At 42.3% G+C, this 23,668-nt stretch overlaps 1 protein-coding gene across 1 annotated transcript; it reads left to right on the plus strand.

Moving 5' to 3' along the window:
• Positions 1-3,015: 3,015 nt before the first annotated feature.
• On the plus strand, positions 3,016-13,907 carry man1b1a (mannosidase, alpha, class 1B, member 1a). The gene is made up of 14 exons (XM_024402591.2): positions 3,016-3,517; positions 4,461-4,604; positions 6,376-6,484; positions 6,598-6,845; positions 7,036-7,172; positions 7,320-7,432; positions 7,581-7,772; positions 7,911-8,059; positions 9,075-9,263; positions 9,575-9,765; positions 9,964-10,084; positions 10,220-10,414; positions 10,980-11,111; positions 12,019-13,907. Exons 2-14 carry the CDS (start codon positions 4,503-4,505, stop codon positions 12,226-12,228), a joined length of 2,088 nt encoding a protein of 695 aa, XP_024258359.1. The 5' UTR covers positions 3,016-3,517; positions 4,461-4,502; the 3' UTR covers positions 12,229-13,907.
• Positions 13,908-23,668: the final 9,761 nt, after the last annotated feature.

Here is a 23,668-nt window from a genome sequence, read left to right on the forward strand (position 1 = left end):
TCTAATCAGGTACCCTAACCCTCAGGTACCCTAATATGTAAATAAACTATAATATTTCAGACGGAAAGAACGGTGTTCTTGCCACCCCTGGGGCGGCAGGGTAGCCTAGTGGTTAGAGCGTTGGACTAGTAACCGGAAGGTTGCAAGTTCAAACCCCCGAGCTGACAAGGTACAAATCTGTCATTCTGCCCCTGAACAGGCAGTTAACCCACTGTTCCTAGGCCGTCATTGATTGAAAATAAGAATTTGTTCTTAACTGACTTGCCTAGTTAAATAAAGGTAAAATAAAAATTTTAAAAAGGAAAATAACGTAGAGCGCGCCCTCATTCACGCGCGCCAAAAGTCTACCTGTCCTGATGAGAACACCTTGGATAACCTACAACTAATTGTTCATTTTTCAAGAAACAAGCCTGAAACCCTTTCTAAAGACTGTTGACATCTTGCATAAGCCATGGGAACTGCAATCTGGGTCCTATTTATTTGTATATCCCATAGGCTAGTATTGAAAAGGCCCGTGACCTCAAATAATGTACTCACATACATTATTTTAACACTTTTAGAAACTTCAGAGTGTTTTCTATCCAATTCTACCAATATATGCATACAGTATCCTAGCTTCTGGGCCTGAGTAACAGGCAGTTTACTTCAGATTACGTCAGTCATCCGGAAATTCTTCTCCATTGCCTTACTAAATAAACTAAAGTAAAAAGGTAACACAATAAAATAACAATATACAGGGGGTACCAGCACTGAGTCAATGTGCGGGGGTACAGGTTAGTCCGGGAAATTGACGTAATAAGCATATACATGTAGGCACGGATACATTGATTATCCAGCGAGTAGCAGCAGTGTATAAAAAAGGGGGGGTCAACGCAAATTGTCCGGGTAGCCATTTCATGAATTGTTCAGCAGTTTTATGGCTTGGGGTTAGAAGCTGTTTTAAGGAGCCTTTTTTTTCGACCTAAACTTGGCGCTCCTGTACCGCTTGCCGTGCGCTAGCAGAAAGAACTGTCTATGACTTGGGTGACTGGATTCTTTTTGGGGCCTTCCTCTGACACCGCCTAGTATAGAGGGCCTGGATGGCAGGAAGCTTTGCCCCAGTGATGTACTGAGCCGTACGCACTATCCTCTGTAGCGCTTTACTGTTGGATGCTTCAACACTGTGCCTTTTTTGTATATTTTATAACCATGTATTGTTACCACTGTATCATCAAAGGTATTATCTAAGTGAGTTCCTGAGATAGTCAGAATATGAATGTCATCTGTTACTATAAGTTATTGATTTCATGAACCTTGTTTCTTAGGCTACTTACTGTATGTTAATGTGGGCTATTTTTTAGCACTATTCTGGGAAGAGTATCAGAAGTAGACATGCTCATGTTATTTATGGTTGAGCTAATAGTGCAGGGTGAGGTGACAACAGTGGACTTCCTACTAGGGCACACTGCCTCAGTTCTAACAATATAACTCTGGTTCATAGGCACATGATTACTGCATACAATAGCTGTAGGATCAACAGAGGCATTCAGGGCAGTTAGAGCGACAGAAATTAGGTGACTTACATTGTGTCTGTCAATACCCCTGGGATAATGTACATTTGCTGCAGCATTATCACAACTCAGCGACACAATGGTATGAATTAACTGAGCTGGTCTTGGGACATATATATTTCGCTTAGATATGCTCAATCTAAATAGTGTACCAAATGATTCAACTCAGTTTCTCCTTCAAGTACCATCTGGCAATCCGCCCTGTGTGTCTGGGAAACGTGGGAAAGGGCTGTTGTTGCCATAGCAACGTACTATGCACTTGCTCTGTGCAGAGGCCAACTGCAAGTTGAAATCGGTGAGATAGACTCCTAAATTAATAGTCCCGTTTTTTAGGTGATTTTACAGCTATCTACTTCACATGCAGATACTGACTTTGCTATTATTGTGTGTAGTTTGCTTGCTAACTAGCAAGCCTAGAGAGAGAACATTGCATTGTGGATTTTGTAGTCGACTTGAGCTGCAACAGATTTCCACAACCATTTTCACATGTTGCTACCAACCTTGTTATAACAAGAAATTACAAAACATATTGTTTTCACCAGTGGAGGCTTCTCAGAGGACGGGGAGGACCATCCTCCTCAGTAAATGTATTTTTATTTTTATAGTGAAACATTGTGCTCGCTACGTGTGTGGAAAACATTTAATCACAAGTAAGACATTGTAACTCCATTCACTATTTGTAGCTGTATAGTCTGTATGCTTGTGTTGTTGGTCTTGGCTAGCTTAATGTTCCGGTTGGAACATGGCATGGGAAACATATGTTTACATTGCCAAAGCAAGTGAAATAGATAATAAACAAAAGTTAAATAAACAATTTTTAAAAATATTGCAAAACTTCCAAAATAATAAAGACATTTCAAATGTCATATTATGTCTATATACATTGTTGTAATAATGTGCAAATAGTTCAAGTACAAAAGGGAAAATAAATAAACAGAAATCTAGATTCTATTTTCAATGGTGTTTGTTCTTCACTGGTAGCCCTTTTCTTGTGGCAACGGGTCACAAATCTTGCTGCTGTGATGGCACACTGTGGTATTTCACCCAATAGATATGGGAGTTTATCACTCACTAACTCACTCAAGTGTCTGCTAATACCTTCATGAAAACAACCATGATGGAAGCCCTAAAATATTACGTTTTTCTGAGTAGTGAGCGGGCATTGTTGAAAAGTCATCTTTAGACATATTGTACTTTTCTTAAATGCAGTTTTGTAATTGACTAAAACAAGAGGACAACAACAAGATTGAGTTTGAAAAGGTCATGTTTTTACTGTGAGCCAATGGGGTAATAAGCACAGGGTTATATTCCCCACAGGCGGGCAATAACCACTGGGTTATTTTCCATACGAGCGGGCAGGCCCACGACATCTCGCAGCCAATGATGACAAGGCCTCGCGTCATGTGACCCACACTGAACTGTCCGGGGTTGGTGGAGTTTCCAAAATAACAATCTCCGTCAACCGGGGTACCGGACCTTGCAAAACGAATACGCCCATTGGTGAGCTGTCACTTTTTGAGGATGCAAGCTGCTATCAGCTAACCACAATTGTCACCAGTGGCGGTTAGTAAAATTTACCAGACTGGGCACCCGAACCTAGATAAACGTTGGTCTTTACAAAACCGCCCACTGTTTGGAGGCGAAAAAAAGTAAGAGGCACTAGGAGGCAGCTGTCGAAAGGCTAGCTATCGTAAGCTAACAATATATAGTAGCTAGCTTGCCATGTTGTTGTTACTGGGGAAATGAAAGGGATTCTCTCTTTCTTCACTTGCGAGAAATGTGGATCAATTGTCAACAGTACAAGGTCACTTTGATAGCTAGCTTTCTAATGTTGTAGGTTATAAGATATAGGTAGCTAGCTAGAGCTAGCTCACCATGACTCGCTCTTCCTAACGCGCCCGGAGAGAATACAGTCAGTGTGACAACAACGGAGGCTAACGTTCGCTACCTGGGTACAACGGGAAAAGGTAAGCTTACGGTGCACGTTTGAGTGACATAGCTAGCCAAAGAACTAAAAGGTTCCTACTTTTGTCTGTGATGTAGCTGGTTAGCGACAAATTGTCGGCCAACTAGCTAGGTATGATTCATAACTCCTAGCTAACTATATTGATCATTTTTAACTCCAAGAAAAGACAGATTGTAAAAAGCCTTTTGGAGTTATAAATCATAGCTAGCTAGCTAGCTAGCCAGCCAACTAGCTAGAATTTAATTTATTTTGGTGAAAAGACATATACAACAAAATGTACGATGTGGACCCAGAGGATATCACTTGAAAGTATGAATTAAAACGCTTGTTTCCAAAGTGGTCCTCGATGGTAAAAACAGTAACACATATAATGGTTAAAAGGCAAGACAAAATTACAAACAACCAATACATTAATTTATGTTGACATCCTTAAAAGTGGCACTATTCACTGCACTTCTCCCTAACCTTAAAAATCAACCATATTAATTTAACATGAAAACAATCGCTTCATTGCACATCATACCTATCATTAAAACAAATACACCTGGCCAGCAGTGGGGTGGTGGGGGTGGGGGGTGGAGGGTGGAGGAGTGGTTTCTCTTACTTAGACACAACCGTGTCCAAATTAAAACCTTTGCCTGCCTTTTAAAGCTATTTCTACTTTTTAATTTTTTTATCTCCAGGTGGGGGCTATTCCATAGACAACTAGTTCAGTTGCTATCTAACTGGCCTTGATGCCTTAATTATTACTCTTAGTTCAAGTAATGTTAGCTAGCTAGCTGACAATAAAAAGCCATCTTGTGGACATTGAAACAAACTAAATGAAATAATGACTCAAATGGACCCTTAACCTAAAGGAAGAGTTGAGACACTCCTGTTATTTTTCCTCTACCTTTTTAGGTCAATTAATCCTAAACTATTCCCTTCTCTTCCCCATCCCTCAGTCCAGCGTCTTTGACATATGACGGTACCACTCAGCTGGAGAGATGTACTCACCATCTAGAAAGGACTTCATCGCGTTGACCCTCAGTGACCAACACAGCCGCAGCTACAACAACGGAAAGCACCGCCGCCAGTCCTGCTGGAGGGTGAGTATTATTTATTTCAAGCCCTTGTCCTGCAGCCACTTTCTCACAACAGTACTGTGAACTGGGGCCATATGTATCAAGCAACTCTGAGTAGGAGGGCTTATCTACGATCAATTCCCCCTGTCCATTTAATCTTATTCAGTGTGATCTAAAAGGCTAAACTGTACCTAAATCAGCATGTCCTTGTTTGCTGTCCTTCTTTCAAACTGGTTTCATGTTTCACTCTCGAAGGAAACCCCCCTGACAAAAGGTAGTGTAGCCTACCTCCTCCAGTCAAGCAATGAGATGCTTCCAGATAGCTTGTTGGTACTTTCTTGTTAATTGAAAGATAACTGATTGAGAGATCAACATGGACTAGAGCTGTTGTAAAATGTTTAATTAAAAGAAGCAAACGGACTGAAACGGGGAGGGACCTACCTGAATTTATTCAATAGGAACTTTTGTTTAGCTAAGTTTGCTTACATTTGGTTCTTAAACAGTAAACTGTTTCTGTAATGAATACGCCCCTGGTTTTCAGGTGCTTGACAGAACCAGCAGAGATGTGCTTTTTAAACCTGCCATTAGTTTGTGTCGTATATGCTGGTGCAATATGCAAAAATAATAGCAATGATGAATGTAAGGAGTATGGCTTATAGTAGTTTTCATTGGTATAGTGTAGACTAGGCTATGTCTTCTTGTGTATTGTCTTATTTAGATGGATTCCAGTGACCGTCTCTTCTGAGACAGTGATGCATTGTTTTCCATCATGGCTCACTGATAATTGCTCAGATAGATATTTGTGGCTCAACACAAGTGTTAATTAGGCTAAGTAGACAACAGTACTTGCGTGTAGCCTGTTGGGCCTCTAGCTATGTTTTGTTGTCTCCCATGAGAGAGCATCCCTCTATCCGCACTGTTTGCTCGCAAATATCAGTTTGTGGAAAAACAACCATCTAGAGATGTTGGAGTTGTACCGGGCAAGTAACACAATAGCTTACACAGTGTTTGTCAAAAGCTTTGATCCCTCATAAATGGTGATCTGGTATGGGGAAATGAGCTACGGTCCTACTGTCATTTGAATTGACACTTCGCTAAGCCCTGCCCCCTTGGCTACTGTTGCAAGCTCAGGCAACATTTTCTCAGTTAACACTGGCGAAATCCCCTTTTTAATACACAATGAAATGAAGCACAGACTACCCCTTGCTAATCAGGAATCTCTTGGGTATGTTGTGGTGAACTGTCATTACAATTGCTTCAAGGGAACCTGGTAAAATTGTTTGTAGTGTAGCTAGCCACTGGAGGGCTTTGAATGCACTGTACATGCAGTCTAAACAACTAAGCACTTTTGGAGCTAATCAGTGCTCTCAAATCGTATGCTGATCTCGACAGCAGATTATTTATATTCATGATATAGCCAAGTTCTATTAAGTGGCTAGCTAGCATTAGCAACATTTGGTGGTCAAAGAGACTGAAAGCTAGCTAACAAACAATGTAACTGAAGTATAATTTTGGCTTTTAAAAAATACGCCAACAGGCTCTGCAGTTCAGGAATCACAGTACCCCTGGTATACTTTTAAATTATTTAGCCATTTATGGCCATTTTAACCATTTACTGGCTTGCATCATGCGTCTCTAACATGAGCTTGTCCGAGGTGTCAGACTCGTCGACAGTTGCTTTCCACATTGGATCGCTGCAATTGGTTGCCCAAAATTCCGTGGCCAGGCTTAGCGAAGGATCAATTGATAGATGTTAAATTGCTTTTGAGTGCTTATTTTCCTCTCTCCTCTGTAGAAGTGGAAGCAGCTGTCTCGGCTGCAGCGCAGTCTCATCCTCTTCCTGCTAGCTCTGCTGCTGATATTTGGACTTCTCTTCTACCCAAGCTTCTCAGAGCAATGGGGAGGTAGGCCTCTTTCCCCACTCTCACTCGCTGTTAGTCTTTTGTATTTGCATGCTGCTATTGATGTTTCACAGCATGCTCCTGTGCTGTGTGTGTGTGTGTGTGTGTGCACTCAGGCATGTCGGACAAGGCGGTAAGGGAGGACTGGGATGAAGACTGGGAAAGAGGCCTGAAACCCATCCCGCCAGGGGTAAACCCTGTGGCTGGCCCAGCTGGAGGTCCGGCTGTGGGCCTGGCTGGTGTAGCAGTCGGCCCAGAGTTGGACCCAGGGTTGGGTCTAGCTGCGGCTCCAGGACTCATACCAGAGGTCATTCCAGAACCCCGGAGGCCAAAGGTCCCCTCTATACCCAAACCTCCAGCCAAGGTCAGGACCAGTCTGGCTATTGCACTAGTCTTAACTACTTTGATAGGTTTTATTAAACATAAAACCAAACAACCATTCAAGTGATTCTGGGTCCAAGAACAGACAGTGAAGCAACTGTTTTGGCTGTCCTTCAGCGCCTTTGTCAGAACTTGCTGTAATGTATTCTAATTAACTCTGTTTACCTATGTAGAAGAGACCATTCCCCAACAAGAGAGGCCCTCCAAGCCTGCAGAAGGAGCGGAATGTATCAGATTCACTGGTAAAACCAGCTGAGAAAGTGCCAGTGGAGAAAGCTGAAGAGAAGGAGGGAGAGAAGCCTCTTGTCAGGTAAAAACATATTGTCAACCGTAACGACACTTGATATCGAATTCAACTCTTTTGCCCAATCGGGATCATTCTGCGGTAATACTGTTATTACTATTCATTTACAGCTCCATGTCCTTTATATGTGTTATCTGTGTTTCATACACATAGCTGGCGAGGAGCCATGATTGAGGCTGACGAGGCTACAGAACCCCCACCCTCTGCCCATGAGAAGGATGCCCCTGTGCCAGTCAACCCTGAGGACACAGCCCCACTGGCACCAGGTAAGTCTCTGCCACACGCACCATCTCACACCCTCAACCATACCGCAAACCCTCACCCACTCCAGAGCTTGACCAGCTGTGATGTCTTTGGCTTCCGAAATATAAATGTTTGTGTGTGTGCTTGAGAGAATGTGCTTACTGTGTATAGTTTCGGTGAAGCCTGTGGACAGGCTGGAGATGGTGCGAGAGGCCTTTAGGCATGCCTGGAAGGGCTATAAGGAGTTTGCCTGGGGTCATGATGAGCTCAAGCCTGTGTCTAAGTCCTACGGGGAGTGGTTTGGCCTGGGCCTGACTATCATTGATGCTCTGGACACAATGTGGATCCTGGGACTGAAAGAAGGTAACTTGGCCTCCTAACACAAAAACAGACACACCCCGCTCTCTCTTTACTAATTGCTTCTCTGTATTTGCTGCTGTCAAACAGAACCCAAGGCTGAATTTCTCTTTGTCTCCCTCTCTCTCGCCCGCTCGCTCACAGAGTTTGAGGAGGCGAGGAAGTGGGTGGAGACTGAGTTGTCATTCTCTAAGAATGTGGACGTGAACCTGTTTGAGAGCACCATCCGGATCCTGGGAGGCCTGCTAAGCACCTACCACCTGACTGGCGATGAGATGTTCCTGGAGAAGGCTGTGAGTGACATGGGAAGGAAGGCTAGGACAGATTGGGCGACTAGAATATGGTCTCTACTTTTTCTTCTCTACCTCCATCTCTCCTTTCACCCTTTCAATCCCACTATTCACTGATCCTTAAGGCTTCTGGCTGACACACACCCTGAGTGTACAAAACATTAGGAACACTGACCAGGTGAAAGCTATGATCTCTTGTTGATGCCACTTGTTAAATCCACTTCAGTCAGTGTAGATAAAGGGGAGAGGACAGGTTAAAAAAATAAGATTTTTAAGCCTTGAGACATGGAGGGTGTATGTGTGCCATTTAGAGGGTGAATGGGCAAGACAAAAGATTGAATTGACTTTATACGGGGTATGGTGGTAGGTGCCAGGCGTACCGGTTTCAGTGTGTCAAGAACTGCAACGCAACGCTGGCTCAACTGTCTCCCGTGTGTATCAAGAATGGTCCACCACCCAAAGGACATCCAGCCAACTTGACACAACTGTGGGAAGCACTGGAGTCAACATGGGGCCAGCATCTCTGTGGAACGCTTTCAACACCTTGTAGAGTCCATTCCCCGACGAATTGAGACTGTTCTGAGGGCAAAAGGAGGTACAACTCAATATTAAGAAGATGTTTTGTATACTCAGTGTACATCAGAGCAGGAAAAATGCTCTTCTCTTCCCACATGGGAATACCACAAGCAAAACAACAAAAAAATAAAAGCTCTATGCAAAGTTGTTTACTAACTGGTGATGCGCAAGTTAGATAAATATGAGATCAACCTTTTTTTTTTTTATCACCCACCTAAATTCAAACATCAACCAATGTTCAAATTCTTCTTTTTAAATAAATCACTGAAAACCTCAAATTGTATCTACAAACTTAGTACGTTTCATTGCCTGAGGTTATGATAAATTAATGGAAAGTAAAAAATCTGAAGAATTAATGAGTCAGACAAGCACTTAATTCAATTAGCTAATTTACTAATGAGGATTGATAGCTATGTTCTTTCCTTCCCTTGTGCTCTTGTAGAAAGATATTGGCTTGAGGTTGATGCCTGCTTTCAAAACCCCCTCCAAGATCCCCTTCTCTGATGTGAACATTGGGAAGGGCACGGCCCACCCCCCTCGCTGGACGTCCGACAGCACCCTGGCCGAGGTCACCAGTGTCCAGCTGGAGTTCAGAGAGCTCAGCCGCCTCACCCACGACCCGCAGTACCAGGTGATGCCAGAGAGGGGGGCTCTATGTATCGTGTCATGTGTCGACTACGTTTATTATTTTTGAATATTTTTTTTTCAGACAGTGATCTCTGTTATCTGTCAACAGATGACTCCCATTGAAAAACCATTGTATCAATACATAATTTTTGGACACAAAATCTCTGTCCGGACATATAGGTTGAAATTTGAGGAGTTTAACTTGTTATTACATAGGTTTGAATTTGAGAAGGTGTTCCGTTGCAAAAGTTTTTTCTACAGTCCGCTCTAATGAATATGACCCAAGTCTTTATCAACCTGCCTGTGCATCCCTAGGAGGTGGTGAATGAGGTGATGAGGCTGGTCCATAAGCTGCCAGGGAAGCATGACGGCCTGGTGCCCATGTTCATCAACACCAACAGCGGCCAGTTCACCCACAAAGGAGTCTTCACCCTGGGGGCCCGGGCTGACAGCTACTATGAGTACCTGCTCAAACAGTGGATCCAGGGAGGCAAGACAGAACCAGAGTAAGCACCTTCCTATCAATTTTGCCTTTAAGATAATAATGACTAAGATGGCATGGACACAGAGGACCTGATCCTAGATCAGCTCACCTACTCGAGAGGCTTTATGAATACAGGCCCAGATCACATATGATTAGAGTGCTTTGAAGAGACTGCCGGATTACAGATAAACAAATAGATATTGATGGGTGTGTTGTTCAGTCTGTTGGAGGACTACCTGGAGGCGATAGAGGGAGTCAAGAAGCACCTGCTGAGAACCAGTGGCCCCAGAAAGCTGACCTTCGTAGGGGAGCTCAACCACAATCGCTTCAACCCCAAGATGGTGAGAGACTACACAGAACATCCATACCAATACACACTGTATGTACTACTTTACATGTTTACAATAAACACTCTCTCCGTCTCTCTCTGCCCCCGTCCCCCTCTCTCTCAATCTGCCTCTCGCACTCTCTCTCAGGACCACCTGGTGTGTTTCCTGCCTGGCACGCTTGCGCTGGGTGCCCACAATGGGCTGCCGGAGGATCACATGGAGCTGGCCCTGCAGCTGATGGAGACGTGCCACCAGATGTACATCCAGATGGAGACGGGCCTGAGCCCCGAGATCGTCCACTTCAACCTGCAGCCCTACGACGGGCGAGACGTCGACGTCAAGGTGGGTTCTACAGGAAGAATATTGAGAGCATCCCAGATGGCACGCTGCTCTCTATTTAGTGCATAACATAGGGAATAGGGTGCAACTTAGGACACTGTGTGTGTGAGATATAGATGTATTTGGCTCCTACTGTATGTCTTCCAATCCTAGTGTACTTTGAAGCACGTCTTATTTCTCTGTCTTGCACTAATCCTTCTCTAGAGATGTTTAATGGCGGAGTAACAGGAGTCAAGTGTGGCTCTGTGGCGTAATAAAGCTGAAACCGGCTCTGATCTCTGTTTTCCCCTCACTGCTGGAACTAACCCTCTAAACTTGCTTTCCAAATGCGTCTCGTCAGTTCTTAAGGTTGTTTGAAAATGTACATTTGATTTAGGTTGTAACTGCTACAGCATACAAACATCTCCAATCAAAGCGTGCAAAGATGTGTTCGCCTTCACTTTACCGTCAATGTTTATGGGTGCGCCTCAAATGGTACCCTATTCCCTAAAAGTAGCACGCTATATAGGGGATGGGGTGCAATTTGGGATGTACCCCAATGTGAGTTTGCAAGTCTTTTCTCCCCTAGCCTGCAGACAGACACAACCTCCTGAGACCAGAGACCGTGGAGAGTCTGTTCTACCTGTACAGGTTCACTAAGGACGCCAAATACAGAGACTGGGGCTGGGACATTCTAGAGAGCTTCAACAAATATACCAGGGTGAGTCCCAACGTCTTACTGTACGCCAGACAGCACAGCGACTCCACCTTCACTGATCTGTTACGTCTGATAACTTGCCAAACATTCATTGGATAGATCAACAATGGTACTGTGCTGACTTTGTCTAATTAACCCACTAACAGTCAGAATTTATCTTAACAAAAACTATAACCCTGTGGTACATGTTGACTTATTCTTCCTGGGCAAGTCTTAATTACTCCATTCTACACCTAGCTAAGGAGTTTTGTGGTTGAAGAAGCGCTATTTATGAACTTTGAAATGTGCCTGAAAACTATAGCTAGCTAGCTTGGTTGTTAGCTGAGTCAATCCCACTGGCTGCATGATGAAACGAGCTAAATTCTGAGAACAGTCCCGTCATTCCGTGGAGTATGACTTCCATCAGCCAGCTGGATGCCTTTCTCCAAGTTAAATCATTGATGTCTGTAAGGTGTGTGTGTGCTAACGACAACACGTTTGATCACCTGATTGACTGGTGGTGTATGGGTTCTGCCAGCCGGTGCATCTGCCAGCTGTTTCATAGCGCGTCAATGCCAGAATGCCATCATTTAAAAAAAATACATTTAAACAGGTCCTACTTTCATGCAGCTGCAGAGGAATCTTTATTATTATAAAAAATAAAATGTTCCACAATTTGGATGACAGACAACTCATGGCAACACGGTTGCATTAGAAAGAAGCCATCTGTAGGAAGACAATTGTGTGAGTACTTGAATTTCTCAATTAACATAATCATCTTGAGCTGTTATACCAAGCTGCCTTCTCAAGGGATCCAGCTTGACACTCGCTGTGGTGGTGGTGCACAGTCAAAGACCGTTTTGTAAATGGGGTTTCGTTTGGGTTTCCTGTGTTACTCGCTGCTTCCCCTCATGCTCGTCTTCCTATCCAGGTGCCAAGTGGAGGCTACACTTCCATCAGTAATGTGCGCGACCCCGTGAACCCGGGTCCGAGGGACAAGATGGAGAGCTTCTTCCTGGGGGAGACGCTCAAGTACTTCTACCTGCTGTTTTCAGACGACCTGGAGCTGCTCAGCCTGGACAAGTACGTGTTCAACACAGAGGCCCACCCACTACCCATCTGGCAATTGCCCCCTGTCTGAGACAGGAGGTGATGTCATAGAGAAGTAGCCTACCATGAGATCCCAGGATTTGAACTTCCTAGCTGTTGCCTTCTCAAGGGATCCAGCTTGACTCACTGTGCACAGTAGAAGACAAACTTGTCAATGGGTTTTCAAGTGGAGAGGTTTTCCTTGGGTGGGGTTGGGGGCGGGGCATAGAGCTGGCCTCTTGTACAAAGCTTTTGTAGTTTGGAGTAGACACACTTGAGAATCTTGATGGCTTGTTGTTCAGTTTAAAAGAAACAAGAAGAGCGATGGTCTACAGATCAGCTCAATGGAAACTAGACTGAGACTCCCCCAGGTGCCAGTTTGATTATTTTCTAACACTAAAAGTAGTATAATCCTCTCCCCTCCCCGACCGGCTGACGATGGATATGTAATAAGGTGGAAGTACCAGATGATTATGCTTTCCCATTGATTTGTCCCATACATTTATGTTAGAGGATTGTTTACCCTGAAGGGAGTACTGAATACATGGGTTGCATTGTTGAGAGCCTTTAATGGGAGGTGAAACACTCCTAACCCATAGGTCTTTCAGGAGTTCCTCTCCTTGAGAGCCATTACCACAGAAATAGAATGAGTAGAATGGGCGTCACCATTTACATCAGGTAATCCATAATGGTTGGACTGGCGGCCATTTTGTGTGTTCATTCTATTTCTATGAGCCTTACACCACTAGTTACTACTGTCGATGTGGAGGACCAATTGAAGTAGCCTATAGTACCGTGACTGTTGAAGCTCCTGTGGTGAAAAAATGCTTTGCACTTTCATCTCTAAAATGTAAGGATTTGTCTTTTTGTATATTTAAGTGACGTGGGAGTAGATTTGAGTAGTGATGCATGCAGGTGATTCTGCGTGCTTTAGCTGAATAGACAAAAACCAACACTGATGGCCTATGAATGAAATGCCATTAATCATTATTGCACATGGGACCACAGCCCACAATGAAATTTTTTTTATTTTTAAAATTGTATTTATTGATTTGTTTTTGTGTTTTTCGTGATGACTTATAACAAGTCTAACCCTCCTGTTTCATGGGATTGTATGAAGGGTAATTGGGAACGTAATCGAGGTAATGAAGTAATGGCACGTTTGTATACTTTTAAATGTGATTTCTCCAATGCAGACAAGTTGTGTAAATAACTCAATATTGCTGTGTTATGAGAATTTCATGCATATTTCATTTGGGACCATGTGTCTGTGTATTCGTCTCATCGTGAGGGAGTTAAGGTTTATGCAATCGACTTGTAGGAAGTCTCTCATGACTGAACTGCGACATTTTGGGTTCTAGATTAATCGACTTGCCACAGCCTAATTAGTGTGCTGCCACTGAGAATTCTCATGTTTGGGTTCTGGGTAGAATATATTCTTGTTTGCTTGAATTAAATCTGTTACAAAGCCAGACTCCTTATCAGTCAGAATTAATACCAGAATGAATGAATATAGACTAGTAAGAGTCTGAGAAGGGTTCTTGTTTTCTTGAGGTGTTGGCGACATTAGGCTGATGGCTAGTTAAGCATACCTACAGAGATCTCAATCATGAATGGTTGTTTCTCCCGATTTTATGCCGTGCCTGCTGAAGATGTCCAGGGTAGACACTGAGTGTACAAAACATTAGGAAAGCCTTCCTAATAAAGTCGTGCCCCCTTTTGTCTTCCGAACAGCCTCAGTTTGTTGGCATGGATTCTACAAGGTGTCTAAAGCGTTCCACAGGGATGCTGGCCAATGTTGACTCCAATGCTTCCCACAGTTGGGTGGTGGACCATTCTTGATGCACATTGGAAACTGAGCGTGGAAAAAAACAGCAGCGTTTCATTTACACACTCAAACTGGTGCGCCTGGCACCTACTACCATACTCTGTTCAGAGGCACTTAAATATTTTGTCTTGCCCATTTACCCGCTGAATGCCACACACGTCTCAATTGTCTCTTGTAATCATTTTTTTTAACCCGTCTCCTCTCCTTCATCTACACTCACATTGAATTGGATTTAACAAGTGACATCAATAAGGGATCATAGCTTTCACCTGGATTCACCTGCTCAGTCTGTTTTGGAAAGAGCAGGTGTCCCTAATGTTTTGTACAAAGTGTATATAGTTAATGGTTATGTCTTGTAGAGCATTTTGGCAAGGGTGTCTTTATAGCTCACTATTTGAGAGGTTTCAAGTAAAATTATTGCGTAACAAGTGTAAATATTTTATGGGCATTCTTTTTAAATGGTCTCCTGAATGTTGTGATTGTGTTCCCCTTCTGGCGTGTTAAAGGCCCAGTGCAGTCAAAAATGTGATTTCAGTGTTTTTATATATATTTCCACATTTATGAGGTTTGAATAATATTGTGAAAATGAGAATGCCCTTTTAGTGTAAGAGCTGCTTGAAGTTGGCCTGAAATTTCAGCCTGTTTTGATGGGTTGGACCACTGGCCTTTCCATGGTGACCTCACCATGGGGTAAATTAGTTAGACTAATAAGATAGAGTTTCAAGCCTTTGCCAATATCAGACCCCTCCCAGACAGTCCTAGTGAAATTCTATTTTGCTATTTGCTAAAAAAAAAATATATCGTTTTATTTTCATTTACTATTTTAATTGAAAACAATCACAGTACAGTACTTAATTGTTACCCAGAAATGATTTGATATTGAGATAAAAACTGCTGCATTGAACCTTTTTAAGCAATGGTGTTGCTTATATTTAATTGTGCTTCTCCCAGTATGAAATATAGACCTCTCCAGAGAGGTGGAGAGGAGGCGTTCATCCCAAATAGCACCCTATTCCCTATATACCAGAGCCCTGGTCAAAAGTAGTTAATTATATAGGGAATTGGGTACCATTTGAGACCATTTGTCCTGAAGTCACACTTTGGCTGACATCAATTGTTCCATTTCATAGCCCTTGTATTGTGCTTCTTTAAGCATTTTTAACTATAATTCTTCTAGTTGATCAACTGCTTTAAAAAAATACATAGGTTGTGCTTTGCAAAATTACCATAACTCGATACAGTAGGCTATATTTCATAGGTAGATTTCTGAACCCAAATCCTGACCTATACCATCAGGATTTGAGTAAGCAGAATTGGCCCTGCACCAGTGCTTGGCAGAACCCTCCTCCACACGGTCTGTCATCCACAGCACAGCTTACCTTCCCTACCACATTTTGTGGTGTGTTGGAAGTCATTTTAACGTTGTGCCTTCCAAGCTATAGCAACTAGCGATTGGCAGCTTCCTCACTCCCAGAGATCGTGTGCTGTTCCTGTAATTGCTTCTTAGCTTTGGCCCCAGTCAGACTTTAAACTCAATCAAATATTCATGATCGCCATTGGTGCTTAGTTGGTGTGAGTTTTTAAAGATTGGAGGAGACTAAAGACATGAGAAAAGGAATGTAGTCATTTGTCACCATGGCGAACACTTCGATACACAATTCAGAGTTTCAGAGAGGTCATTTTATATTTAACACATCACGATTTTTCATCGATTGAATTAAAATCTCCTGGTACTTTTATCGGGTTGGAAATGAAATATCTACATGGAGAGAAATGAGAGGGAGGATAAAAAGTCTAAATAGGGGTGCTTTTTTGTTGTTTCTCCAACGTGACCTTTACAGTGTGTGGTAAAATGGAAATGTGTTTTTTTGCATATCTGTTATTAGGGTTTAGTGCCTGCTCAAGGGCAGCGACAGATTTGTTTTCCATAGTCGTCTTGGGGATTTGAACTAGCAACCTTTTCGGTTACTGACTCGACGCTCTAACTGGTAGGCTACCTGCCGCCCATTAAGACATTTAGAAACTCACTGAAATGACTTGTTTTAAAAGGCCCTACAAAATATAAAATGTTGTCCACTCAATACTGCTTTATAGATTGAAATCGTTGCTCTCCCATGTAGCAATCTGTTGGTGGAGATTGCAAATATGACCCTTGCGTCCTAGACCAAAGACATGATTAATAGTGTTTTGTGTTCTCACAATCAATTCATTGAACTGTTTAAGAAGTAGCGTCCATTAGAGAAGGGTCAAATCTTCCCCCAAAGACTACTAAGCCCGGCAATTTCTTCATGAAGATAGTGGTCACAGGGATTGCCTTGCCGTTGAACTGCTATCTATTAAGCTTGACTTTGAAGAATCTTTTCATCTCTCTAAGATTGTCACGCCACAGACTGTAATATTTTCCACACTGCTGTTGTAAGTCCAGCCGCAGCTTCTCTCAAACCCTGTCCATACAACCAATAACCTGTTTTTCTGTCATTTGGATCGACAATAAAGATTTTAAACTAAGCCATTGATCTTGTTTTCCTTTTCGTGAATAGATTTGTACCCTACATAAAGTCTCATTGATTGATTATTGTATGGCATTAACAAGTTGAGAATTTCTGGCCTTGCTAATGTAAATCTATGTAAATTCCTGCCTGTTGGAACTTTTAACTGTGACTTCCTGGACCGAGCCAAAGGTAAAATACTTAATTATGTAGAATATAGATAATTTGATTCTAGTTAATGACTCCATAGTTCATACCTTTTCTCTTCTGGCTTGTCACAGGGCACTTATGATGTATTTCACAGAGCTACAGTATCATGCAGAGTACATTATTAGTCATGTATTGAAACTTTGATCTGGGGGTTTATTTATAAGTGTCTCTATTTATAAGTGTGCCATTTATGATTCATAGTCTCACTTTTTTTTTTTTTTTTTTAAGTTCAATTTTCCTTGTATTTTCTTCACCCACTGTTGCTGTTAAATCCAATAATAGTTATATACTAAGTTGTAACACCAGGAGGCAGCAAAAACAGGATGTATGTGTACCTGTGGCGCATCATTTTGAAGCATGAATCTTAGTTTTTATAACGAAAGCGTCATAGTGATGCATACAGCATAGTAATTAAGCCAACTCTTCCTTAACCACAAGGGAACTTTTAACTAGCTTTATGTATAAGTCTTGCCGCTTGTCAGGCTCAAAGACTGGTTGATCCTGTGTGTGGGTGTGCACATGTGTTCTCATTTTGATGGACACTTAATTAGATCTGATCAGAAAGCTGGTCTCCTCAGGTCACTGTGTGATTGTCGTGTGACATAACGATTTTGAGTATTTGGGTTTGGGACACTGCTGTCATCTGTCATTTGTGCTTTTTCCTTCAGTCCAAGTGTCAGTCAACAAAATTGGCATGGGGCTCATTTGGATGAGAAAAGGTAAGACAAATGCCACCTTACTCCCTATATAGTGCACTACTTTTGACCAGGGCCCATAGTGCACTTTGGGACAAAGAATCTGACTACTTTGTTTCTCGTTGGAGAAGAACATGGGTAGGAGTCTTCTATACTCTACCAGACCACTACTGCACATTCCACGCCAAACATTTATGGATATAACCTTTCGTAAATTACTACTATTCCAAGCTGGGTAGTTTGTGACTGTGTCTCATAGAGCCCTTTGCTTGTAATGTGAATCAGAACTCCGTTATCCCCTCTGTTATTCCCCGGGGGTGAGATCATCTTCGGAATCATTTTACAATGACAGCATACACAGCCTTTGTACGGTGTTGTACACACATCTGATAGTGGCCTGAGTGGAAGAAGAGGGAAGGACATGTGTGAAACGAAGAGCTTTGAGTGTGTGTGTGTGTGTGTGTGTGTCTTCTGAGAGGTGTCTGGGCACTCAGCTGTCTGCCTGTAAGTGCAGAGTTATGTTGTGTTCTGAGCAGGCTGTCTGTAGATATGACGCCACATGGCACATCTCTGTCTCCATCTCTCTGTCTACAACAGAGGCTTACCTGACTTTGCTCTTGACAGTCAAGCGTGACAGGTCCCCAGCCCTGCCTTCCCTCTCTACAATATAAATGCATGTGGTGCTTTCCAGTCTGCTGACATGTACTGTTCTCCTATGATGGCCTACAGTAGCTGTTGAACATGTTAGCCCTTTGTTTACCTCTTTAAACCTTTCCAATTCAAAGCTATCACTTTGGCCTGTATAATGTGCCATTTTCAATCTGTGCACATTTGATATAATCCATGTGCGATGTCAAGTTTTTATCTTGTGTTGTATTTCGATTGCATCAGAGCAAAGAAGCAGCGATTGTCATGAAGCGTTGAGGCTTTGCCGCTTCTCCGGTGTCACTGCTGTTGTTGCTGCTCTGCCCCTCCCCCCCTGTCCAGGGTCCTCGTCTGTCTCAGCACTTCTCCATCTGCCAGGACAGAAACAGTCTGCCTGGAGAATAACCCTGGTTGGATCTAATTACAACTCTTATCATTTCCTGATGGGATGGGCTTTGCTGTCACATCAGCAGTGCAGGGCAGACTGTGAGAGACTTTTGGAGAACATACAGCACCATACTGTGTAACTTTAATGGCCCTCATTTCCCTCATACTGTTCAGTTTTCGGACTCGTATTTGTCTTATTATTAGCAGGAAAGATGATATCTGAGTGCCGAGGATTATGGGTACCAGGCCCAGGGGAAGCGCCAGGGGGCTTGCTGCTGTATGTCTTGCTGTGTGTGTGTCTCGGTGATACTCTAGCAGGCATAGGCTTCTGGAAGCTTTTAATTGTCGCCTGGAGAGGAATTTGAGAGTTTTCACAAGCTGTCTGTGAGCCCCTTGCCAAGAAATTAGGCTCTGAAAGATCTATGAGGACACCCACAGAAATTAGTTAACCTCCAAGCATATCCAGCTCCTTTTCCACATAGCCACCAAAAAAGTCAAAAACTTACTCTTACTAAAAGTAGTGGTCTGAGTTTCAAAGTGCAAGTACAGTTCCCGACATTGTGGGAACTGTAGTAAAGAGGTACCACATAAAGTGTGCTGTTTGTTAAGGATATTTAAGAGCGCCTGGACATTGAGAAGCTGAGTGTTTCTGTCCTGGCAGATGGAGAAGTGCTGAGACAGACGAGGCCCTGAGTCATTGATATCCCATAAGATCAGTCATAGAAATAGCTTTCTCTGTGATGTAAGTGCTGTACTTCCCAAAGGTAGTGAAAGTCCTGAAATGATCCTCCTCCTCCTCCTCCTGTATGGGGTGATCCATGGGCGGTGCAGACTGGCAGAAAATGAAAATGGGCTGGTGAGATCAGTTAAATTAATTTGAGTTAAATACATCTGAGCTGAGACCTTGGCTCCAGCGCGGTTGCCCGGACTTGGTTATCTATCATGGAAATGTCAGGTGCAGCGCCAGGCTTCCTCAGATGAGAAATTAACAGAGAGGAGGTAGGAAGAAAGGAGAAGGATGGATTTGCTTCGGGTACTCTGTGTCCTGTCCAGAGTTGACACCAAAAACAAAGACAACCTAGCAGTCATGGTCGTATTCATTAGCACACACCGTAGCAACCATTTTGCAAAGGAAAACATTTTTCAATGTTTATTTTTGGAGGTTCAGGTAGTCCCTGATGTTTTCTTCCATTTGGTTTCCATTTTGTGACTACTGGCCAGTCAAGCAGACAGATTGACAATCTGCACTGTATATAGTCATGCTGTTTTTATGCCATATTCTGTATATAGTCATGTTGTTTTTACTCATTATTTTTTATTCATTATTCACTGACACTATTTCAATGAAATGTTTTATCTAATCTTTGACTCTGCATTGTTAGTCGACACCTGTTGTCTACAAAGCATGTGACAAATAACATTTGATTTGATTTAATCCCTGGAGATTGGCAGTGCTTTCTGTCTGACAAGGAAGCTAAACAGAGGATTGAATCATGAGTCACACCGATGCCAATGGGCTTGACAGGCAACCTATCCCTGTGGACCTGCAGTCTGCTGCTAAAAAGCTAATGACAACACACCGGTCCACCACCACCACTCCACACACCACAGTCTGGCGAGGTGCGTCACACACCTATGTATACCTTCATCTGAGTGATTTACAGCTTTGTGGTGATTTAAGTCCGAACCTCTGTCAGACAAATTAGGCAAAAACAAGGCAAAATACGCTGAATCCATTGAAGTGACTCACTGTATACAAGACAGATTGATACTGAGTAAACAATGGAACATTTGCCAAAGGACTTGTTTTTGTTATTGCTCATTTCACTCCACTAATGTGATGAATGCAGTTCCCTAATGTGTTTTACCGGACTGTTAGTGTTTCTTCAGAAAAAGCAGATCCATTAATGTAAATTATGCATTGGAGATGCCACGTTCTATAATTGTCTTCGTCATTAAGGGGTAGAACACACAAATTCCCTTAGTACATCTTCATGTATTACATTTCTGTTGTCTCTGGTCCCATTCTAATAGGGAAAAGTGTCAGACCAAGATGGACTTCAGCAATATTAAATGTTCATCAGTGGAGCTGCCATAGACTGAGCTAATCAGCTGGAAAATGGGTCACTTTGTGTAGTGGACACTGTGGAATTACCTTTTTTTTATCACACTGACGTGTTTAGAGAAATCAAATGGATAAAAGTAGAAACCAGAAATATGCACCACACAGTCTCCTGCACAGATACCTAGTATTTTCCCATTATTGTTATGCTGTGAGCGTGATCGAGCACATTAGGCAAACCCAGCTGTTACATTTGATTTCTGGCTACTTGCATTGTGTTAAGTGTACATGGTTAAGTACTGTATGTGTACTTAAAATGTTGACAATTTGGGGGGATACAGAGTCTGTGTATCTCAAGGCTTTTGCTCCTGCTGCCTCATTGAACTCCTTCACTGTAAAAAATTAAATAAAAATTATAAAAAATAAATGTATTAAATAAATGGTTCAACAGTATTTTTTTTAAACTCATATTGTAGATCAAAGTGTTACCTGAATGTACTAAACTCAGTAAAAAAAAATAAACGTCCCTTTTTCAGGACTCTGTCTTTCAAAGATCATTCGTAAAAATCCAAATAACTTCACAGATCTTCATTGTAAAGGGTTTAAACACTGTTTCCCATGCCTGTTCAATTAACCATATACAATTAATGAACATGCACCTGTGGAACGGTTGTTAAGACACCAACAGCTTACAGACGGTAGGCAATTAAGGTCACAGTTATGAAAACTTAGGACACTAAAGAGGCCTTTCTACTAACTCTGACAAACGCCAAAAGAAAGATGCCCAGGGTCTCTGCTCATCTGTGTGAACATGCCTTAGGCATGCTGCAAGGAAGCATGAGGACTGCAGTGGACCACGTGTAACAACACCTGCAGAGGATCGGTACATCCGAACATCACACCTTGGGGACAGGTGCACGATGGCAACAACTGCCCGAGTTCCACCAGGAACGCACAATCCCTCCATCAGTGCTCAGACTGTCCGCAATAGGCTGAGAGAAACTGGACTGAGGCAGGTCCTCACCAGACATCACCGGCGACAATGTTGTCTATGGGCACAAACGCACCGTCGCTGGATCAGACAGGACTTGGAAAATGTGCACTTCACTGATGAATCGCGGTTTTGTCTTATCAGAGGTGATGGTCGGATTCGCGTTTATCGTCGAAGGAATGAGCGTTACACCGAGGCCTGTAACTTAGCTCCAACTTGAGAAAGATTCTGTCAATTTAAAATGTGTTTGCTCAACTTGTCTCATGTTGTCACTCAACCAGAAATTGTTATTTCTTCCCTAAAAAGGGCTCTGGAACTAGTTAGACACACACGCTGCTTTTGATATACAATGTTTTCAACTTACATATTTGACACACATGATAACATTGTGCATATTCATTTATACAGTAATTAATATTCAACATGTCATCATCTGGGATTTGAACTCACAATCTCTTGGTTCACGACAACCATGTCTGTGCACATGTCTGGTTTCACCTGTATTGCTACACTTTGTACTTCTCAGCTTTGTTGAAAGTGCGCTCAAGTAAAACTATTTTATTTATCATAGTGATTAAGAATTAACATTAACAATGAGTAATATGCACCAACAACATTACACAACTATAAAACCCTCAAATTACATAAATAAGTCAAACAAATCAATGATGAGAGAATAGTCTGGTTAATAGATAATTGACACAGACATTGTGTTGTAGCAGGAAGTTCAGAAGGCTGTGAACCAAGAGGTTGTGAGTTCAAATCCCAGATGATGACATGTTGAAGAAAAATGACTGTATAAATGAACATGCACAATGTAATGATCTAAGTCAACATGTGTCAAAAGCACCGTGGGTGTCTAACTCATTCCAAAGCCTTTTTCTTTGAAAATTCCCAAATAATTTATAGTTAAATTAACATGAGGCAAGTTGAGCAAACACATAATTTTAAATTGACAGAATGTTTGCCTAAGCTTTCTCATGTTGGAGCTAAGCTGTGGAACCAGTTACGTAATAATAATTAATTGAAACAAATAGATTTTTTTTTACAATGTATAGTAATATACTAGAGCTTGATAGAAAACACCAATTGATTGTTTGAGAGGATTGTGTCTCTCACTCTAGTCCGAGGCTGAAGCAATCAGTTCAGTCCAAGTTCAGTCCAAAAATGTGTTGGAAGTCTTATTTACCAGGGCTCTTCCAAGTTGAAGGCAGTCATTCGTTCCTGTATCAGTCGTCTCACATAGGCCTAACCTAGAAAATATAATGATGGGATACAACATGATCAGGACCTGTATTTGTATAATAGGCACTGAATTGTCTTTATTCAAAAGTTCCACAGCCGAGGGTGTGCAATTTATACTAAAACTAGCAGGGTAGCAAACTACCATAACAGCCTTCGTCGGTTTTCATCTTCGTGCTGCATTTAGAGGAATGAGAGCGGAGAGCTGAAGTAAATGATTCCTACAATTCAATGGTGTAGCTAGCATTACCTGATAAGTGCTAGCTTTAACAGGGATACAAATCAAATAAGACAACGAATGGACACGGGGAGGGATGGAGCCATATATATCTCTATGTATGACTCTAGGGAGAGATCACTTAACACGCAATGCAAATTCACTTCCTGCTGTTGTGAAATGGACAAAAATAAATGCATGTGTGAAATACAGGATAAGAATAGTTGTTAATCCCCAAGGAACTCTTTCTTCCAGTTCAAGAGCCTTTCTAGCCATTTAAACTTAATGCACCAAGCTCTCAGGCTTACCAAAGTCACTAGCATCTGACTAGCCTACCTCTGGGATATCATACTACTGTGTATCAGAAGATTTGTTATGAACTGTTATGGATGGGGGATAACTAGTCGGTTGCACAACGGAGTACATTCAACTGAAATGTGTCTTCTGCGTTTAACCCAAACCTTCTGAGTCATTGAGGTGCAGGGGGCTGTCTTAATCGACGTCATCGGCGCCCAGGGAGCCATTGTTGTCGGGGGTTAACTGCCTTGCTCAGACTTTTCCACCTTGCTGGCTCAGGGATTCGAACCAGCTACCTTTCAGTTACTTAACCGCTAGGCTACCTGCCACCTGTTATTAACTGTTATTGACCCATATATACGCACATCCTCATCATCAATTTCTATAATGAAAAATCTACAATAAATTGCCCTGTCTACTATAGAAATT

Source organism: Oncorhynchus tshawytscha, linkage group LG33, assembly GCF_018296145.1.
Source record: "Oncorhynchus tshawytscha isolate Ot180627B linkage group LG33, Otsh_v2.0, whole genome shotgun sequence".
NCBI classification, from domain to species: Eukaryota; Metazoa; Chordata; class Actinopteri; order Salmoniformes; family Salmonidae; genus Oncorhynchus; species Oncorhynchus tshawytscha.

Coding starts and splice junctions, on each gene's coding strand:
- man1b1a (XM_024402591.2), top strand. CDS start 4,503: ATGTACTCACCATCTAGAAAGGACTTCATCGCGTTGACCCTCAGTGAC. Junction 7,173..7,319: donor GGAGAGAAGCCTCTTGTCAG/GTAAAAACATAT, acceptor TCATACACATAG/CTGGCGAGGAGCCATGATTG. Junction 8,060..9,074: donor AGATGTTCCTGGAGAAGGCT/GTGAGTGACATG, acceptor GTGCTCTTGTAG/AAAGATATTGGCTTGAGGTT.